This window comes from Trichoderma reesei (assembly GCF_000167675.1).
Source record: "Trichoderma reesei QM6a unplaced genomic scaffold TRIREscaffold_13, whole genome shotgun sequence".
Taxonomy (NCBI): Eukaryota; Fungi; Ascomycota; class Sordariomycetes; order Hypocreales; family Hypocreaceae; genus Trichoderma; species Trichoderma reesei.
The window spans coordinates 884,497-891,309 of record NW_006711160.1 but is presented as its reverse complement, the minus strand read 5'-3'; the positions used below and the strand labels follow the sequence as shown (position 1 = coordinate 891,309).

The window sequence follows — 6,813 nt, the reverse complement described above, 5'->3', positions numbered from 1 at the left end:
AAATTAAAATTATTATTATTAAAAAAAAAATATAAATTATTAAATACTTTTTTTAAATTTGTATAAATATAATACTAGTATATATTATCCTTAAGCTTTTAATTAAACTATTTTATTTAGTATTAAGTATAAAACTTTATTTAAGCTTAATTTAGCTTAGTATACTAAGTATATATTAAACTTTAATTATAAAAAGATAAGGTAATATTATTAAAGTTATTTTAAAAAGAAATATTTATAATAAAAGGGGGGGGTAAGAGAAAAGTAATAAGTATTATTATAATAGTTTAAGTAATAAAAATTTATATTAAATAGCTAGTATATTTAAAAAAAAGTAAAATATTTCATATTTAAAAAGGCACATTATTAAAATTATTATTATTATAAAAGGTATTATAAAAGGTATAAGTATTAAAATTAAAATTATAATTAAAGTAAAGCTAAAGTAAAAAGTAAATTTAATAAATAAAATAATTTTTATTTATATTATTATTTTTAACTATTATAATAGTTTTTTATAATTACTATAAGTATTAAAAGTATTATAAACTGCCTTTTTTAAAAAATTAATATTAAAATAAATATTATAATAAATTTTTAATAAGCTATAATATATAAAGCGCTATTAACTAGAAAGTTATAAATATTAAAAAAGGGATAATATTATTATAATAATTAATTTAATATTATTAGTAAATATAATTTTATTTATAATAAGCTTTTTATTACTTAAAGGTATTATTAAGGTTTACTTTATAATAAAAGAATTATATTATAAAAAATAATATATAGCTTATTATTTAATTAATAAGGCTAGGTATTTTTACTAAGTTTAAGTTAAAAAAGTATAGTATAAAAAAAGGTAATAATAATAAAATATTACCTTATTTAATAAAAGGCTATAAGAGGATATTATAGCACTTTACTTATTTAAAAGACTAGATATTTATTATAAAACACTTTACTATTATTAAAATTAAGTAAATAAGGTTATATATTTAAAAAGTAAAGTATTAATATAAAAAAAAAAAAAATATATATAGCTTATAATACTTATTAATTATTAATATTATTAATATATTAAGCACTTTTTAATAAGCTTATTTAGCTTTTTAAAATATAAAAACTAATTTATTAGCTTAAATTCCTTATAATAAGTATATTAATAAAGCTAAAAAGTACTTAGCTTTAAAGTAAGGTTAAAAGGCTTTAAGCTATTAAAAGAAATTAAAAGTAAAAAAAGGCTAGCTATAGCTATTAATACTATAGCTTAAAAATATTAATTTATTAAGCTATTAAATAGTTAGTATAAGTATATTATTATAAATAGCTAATAAAAATAGCTTAAACTAACCTTTTTTAATAATTTAATAATAATATATATTAATAAAAAGATAAAAAAAGAAGTAAAAATATAAAAAAATATAAAAAGGTATAAAAATATATAGTATTATATAAAAAGTAAAATTAAAAATATATTAAATAAAAAAAATAATACTAACTTATAAGTAAAATAAAGGTAAGTATTATATTAAGTTATATAATTAAAATATAAATTTTTTATTAATTAAATACTTAATTTATAAATACCTTTTAAAAGCCTTTTAAAGGCCTTATTAAAGGTTCTTATTAAGGGCTAGCTTATAGTACTTTTACTTATAATACTATTTATTTATAATGCTTTTTTATAAAATAAAATTAGTATTATTTAAAAGCTTAAGTATTACTTTTTTTAATTATATAAGTTATATTAAATTTAGTTAAGGTATTATATAATAATTATTAAGTATTATAATAAGGTTTATATATTTTTTTTATAAGCTAGTATAATATTAAGATAATAACTTTATAATATTTTATTATAATACTTAAAATATTAAAGGAATAAAGTCTAGCTATATTATAAGGTAGTAAGAATAATAAAAAGAACTAATTACTACTTAAGATTTTATTTAACTTTATTTTAATATAATTTATCTTTTTATTAATAAAGTAAAGCTAGAAGCTGCCTTACTTATAGTTATACTATTTATAAAGCTGCTTTATAGCTTTACTTAATAATATAATAGTAACTATTAGTTATTTAAGTAGATTAAGATTTATAACTATTTATACTTTACTATATTATTAATAACTAATTATAAATCATTTTTTATCTTTACTATTATATAATATTAATAACTGCTAGTAGCTCTAAAGTTATTAGCCTTAGTATATATCCTGCATAAAGAGATAAAGGTAGCTTATATAAGCGAATTGTTATGCTAAGTTCTGCCAAGACTTTTTTTTTTTGCAAATAAATACATTAAATAAATAAAAATTATATTAATAGACAAAAAATCCCCTTGCACGAATTATTTATTGTCGGAGAATTATCCTAGCCAGATGACATAATAACAACCGCAAAGTTGTGGTGGCCGGCAGCCGGTAATACCCACTCTCCGCCTCCGTGTCCGCCTCCGCGTCCGCCGCCGTCCGCCTCTTCCCGCCCCTCCGTAGAGAAATCCATGTCCGCATCTACAGTTTACAGTGGTATTTCTGCAGTTTGATAGGAATGAAAACTTACTTTACATACCTAGTATATTTTGCCTTTGACACTATAAGCTAAGCTACAAAGGTACTAAATGTGACCAAGGGTTCGCTTGAAAGAAAGTTGGATGACGACTGACGACAAATAAAACCATCAAACATGAAAGCATAAAAAATCAGAGTAAATAAAATACAGAGCATTTTATCGAATTAATCGAACAATTGATGATTTACTCCTAACCTAAAGTTCATACTACCATATCCCACATCATAACGGGCGTCAGGTATGTTTCGTCTACTTGAGATTGAGAATTCCCCCGGCACACACCAAGCAACCCTCTTAACACCGAACCTCGTCAGCACCCTGCATAGTAAAACCGCACAGACAAAAAAAAAAAGTGCCTGGCACGAAAATCTTGAGGTATCAGCTCAGGTAAGTGCAGGCAGGGCTCTCTGCTACTACAAGAGTGATTCCGTCTCCTGCCTCTGAAGCTCGCCGGCCGGATTACAAGTTTGTTTCTGTCTGGTTCTTGGAGGCTGTGACGGCGATGTATAAGCCGATATAGTAGAATGGGCAAGACGAAAGCACGGGGTAAGAGATTTACCAGCTGAAGTCTGCTGCTCCTCCGGGTCGCACCTCTTACAGCTCAGTGTACTTCGTATACCTCGACTCGGGGTGAATAAAGGGGCATCATCATTTTGTCATTGCCTCTCCTATAAGAATAACTACCGCACTGCTTCGGACCATCTGTTCCCTAGCGAGCTTCCAGAGAGCAAAGGACGATCATATCCGGCATCTCCATACTTCCGAGCAACAGTTCAAAGGTGCAGTGCTCATACCCAAAACAATACTGACCGGGCCAACTGTACGATAAACGAAAACCACATACCGCATCCCTCGCTCACAATCGTCCCGAGGCATGGATGAATGCTCGCAACAAAGTTCCACGTCTTGTCCTGACCGCAAATGAGGCAATTGTTGGCAACTTGAAACTCAATCCCGGCCCTTGATCGTGCTCCATTGAGATGATCAAATAGATGGAGCGAAAAGGAAATGGATGGCAAAGAAAAAAAAAAAGGCAATTGAAAATGAATTAAAGGAGATAAAGCTGGAGAATATTCATGTCAAAGTTCCACCCAGTTGTCCAGGTTTTGTTGTCACGCTACCTGATAAAGCCTGCCTCCCACCAGCTGTCCCGTTTCCAACCCGCGTTGATGCAGGTCAAGGTGCGGAATACCGCATCTACTTTCCATCTTCGACGCCTCTGATGCGCACGGGAGGCTGCGAATGAATGTCCGATAAGCCCCCGCCTTAGTATGGCCGTGCAACGTTAATCAGGACAGTAAAAACTTCCAGTTCGGCCTCGGGCCCGCCTGGCTCTCTCTCTTGCCGGGGTATGGCGGCAATGAGATGCGTCTCGATGACGTTGAGCCCCGGGTGCAGCATCACGTCAAACGCTCGCTCGTGATGGGTCTGGTTGGGGATGGGCTGCATCAACTGCTTCCAGGGCTGCTTGTCCACCAGGGTCCAGAGGCTGTACTGACGGTCCTGCAGAAACGTGGGCAGCGTCACGACGATCCAGATGCGGGTTTGCGTTGGCGGGAGATTGACGGTGGCCGACTGCTGCATCTCCTTTGCGTTGGGCAGGATCGTGACTAGCGTAGGGCGCTCGTTAGGAACGCTGGGATGAGTCTGAATTCGCAGTTTTTCAATCAGCGCACTCTCGATTCCTATTGGAACAAGTTAGCAACCCACTAAGCGGACATTTTCTCCCACATATAGCGGGCATCAAGCTGCACATACCTTTGCCAGCCGGCCGGAATCGCCTCTGGTCCGCATAGCCATTGACAAGAGGATTCGTCTGGACAGGCTGAGATGGGATCGCGGGAATGGGGGGTCGCGCAACTGGTTGCCCAGGCGCTCCCGCTGGCGTGTTGGCCACGGCTGGGGATGCCCGAGCGCCCTCCTCTACCTTCCTTTCCACTTGCGATGAAGGCGTCGGAGAGGGTGCAGACGCCGAGACGCTTCGAGGAGGCTCGAGATTGGCCGAGAGCTGAGCGGCAGCGCCATTGACGTTGGCCGCAGCAATGGCCTCGGAAGCCTGATTCACCTGGGGCGCTGGCGACGCTACGGAGCTGTCGCGGCCACCAACGTGGATGGTGATTTTCTTGGACGAACTGGGCGTTTCGGAGCCTTGGCCGACCTTGAGCTTGATTTTCGGTTGAGCCGGCTCTGGCACGGCTGCCTGTGCCTTTTTCAGGTGGCTATAGAAGAATTTCTAGAGAGGATGTGAGATCCCTGCAGTGGGTGAAATGTACAACTGTGTACTCACCTCAAGCTCCTGTGCGAGCACATAAATGTCGCTGCCCTCTTCGTTGTAGAAGTAGGCATTGGTCCAGAGCAGCTTCGCCTTCTCTTCAAAGGCACTCCAACTCTTGAACTCGCTTACGCCAGTCGCGTCATTCCGTCCCTGCACGCCTTTGACAAGCTTCTGGAGCTTCTTGATGGACAAGGGGTCGGTGATGACCTTGTAGTAGTCTCTCAAGGCGCGAGGGGGGAGATTGATGAATGGCTCGAAGTAGGCATCGTCATAACTAGAATTGGGCCAAGTCAGTATCAGTCTTCCATGAGAGAGAAGAAGGAGTGGGATTCTGCCGGCTCGTCTGGCTAGGTGAATGACGCACTCTGGTTCCTTGTGCCGCAGAAGCTCCTCCACAATCTTCTCCTGGGCCTGCTGGAAAGTGAGGCCCTTGTAGGGGACATTCTCGTATTGGTGATCGGGCTTGGCTGGCGGCGAACGAGCTGGTAGATTGTCGTGGTTGGAGCTCCTGCGTGTGCGACTGCGCTTGAGTATGATGGCTTTCCGCCGCGACCTCGGTTCCTGGTCCTCCTCGGGCTCCTCTTCGCCCTCTGCGTCCTCGTCTTCGCCTGGGGCATCCTCCTCACCTTCGGCATCTTCCCCCTCGGCGTCTTCTTCTGCCTCGGCGTTATTCGCGCCCTCTTCTTCTTCGGCTTCGGCTTCAGCGTCCTGCTCTCCCTCGTCTTCGTTTTCAGGTGGCAGCGGAGTGGGTATGGCTTGGTACGAGCGGTTGCTGTACGCAGGGTTGGTCTTGGTCATGTAGTTGCTGAGCGCCTTTCGAACGCGCTCGGCATCTTCGAAGATTTGCGACCCGCGACTGTAGTATTCCTTTGCATTGGCAATCATCCGCTTGAAGTAGCTCTCCAGCTCCGCGAGAGTCTTGAACTCGCCATCGAGAAGCTTCTGCTCAATCGTCTCGAGGGAGATGGGCAGTCGCGTCTTCTTGTAATAGTCGGGGTTGCTTTCTCGCGGAACGAGGGTTTCAAAGTATGTTGCGACAAGACGGCCACTGTCGGGACACGGTCAGATTGCTATGCTTGGACATGGGCAAAGGGCTCAGAGGCGGGCAATACCTTTTATCAGCTGTCCGGCGGATCTGCTCGAGAAACACCAAGCCATGCGCAGTGGTCGATTCGCGGGACTCGCCCTTGGAGAGATCGAAGCCTTGCTATATGTGCGGAGATGGGAGTTGTTAGCGCGCAGATCAGATCGGATGCGACATGCAGGCCAGTCAGTGTAAGAGCTGCTTCAGCTGGGGGGCGCGCGGACGTGCAAAGTCGAAGCCGAGCCTCCCTCCCCCTGCTTGCCCGACAGTAGAGGCAAGTGGACGTCGACGACGCAGATGGTGCAGGATCCAGAGCATCCAGCACAGAGACAGACAGACTCACAGCTACTTTGCGGCGCTTGGCGGCGCGTTCATCCGCATCCACGGTTCCATTTGCCTTGCGCTTGGCCTCCATCTTGGTCTGGATCGTTAGCGTTACAGCAGGCGCATTACCGTCAGCTACGGCGAGGGACCTGCTGCGCAGTCGTGGAGGCTCAATGGCTTCTTGAGTCCCGAGTCGCAAGCCACAGGCTGGCGACGACAATCGCCAGCGTGGATTGACGCGTGTTGGAAGGGCTGTCTCTTCTTTTTTTTGTCCTTCTTGCGTCCTCAGCTGGAGGGCGTCGCGCGCGACTATTGTGGCTTTTTTTTGCTGGAGCGGCGTTTTGGCCTGGGGCTTGACTGGCTCGCGGCTGCTGGACGGTTCTGACCGAGTGCTGGCCGACGGCAGACTGGATGGACGCTGCAACGCCGGTTCGAGGTGCTCAAAACGCAGGGCGGCAGGGCGGCGGCGCGGGCGACTCGAGGCGGGTTCGTTCCTTGTTGACGCTTGTTTTTAGAGGACCAAAAGTTTTGGCCTTTTCGCTGTGAGGGCGCGAG

At 40.6% G+C, this 6,813-nt stretch overlaps 1 protein-coding gene across 1 annotated transcript; it reads right to left on the bottom strand.

The window, feature by feature from the left end:
* Window positions 1–3,841: 3,841 nt before the first annotated feature.
* Window positions 3,842–6,349, bottom strand: TRIREDRAFT_122628 (uncharacterized protein; the record flags this gene model as incomplete). The annotated part of the gene is made up of 6 exons (XM_006966528.1): window positions 3,842–4,260; window positions 4,334–4,808; window positions 4,863–5,124; window positions 5,215–5,898; window positions 5,963–6,057; window positions 6,278–6,349. The coding sequence occupies 6 exons, from the start codon at window positions 6,347–6,349 to the stop codon at window positions 3,842–3,844; spliced, it is 2,007 nt and encodes a 668-aa protein (XP_006966590.1).
* Between the last annotated feature and the right edge of the window lie 464 nt (window positions 6,350–6,813).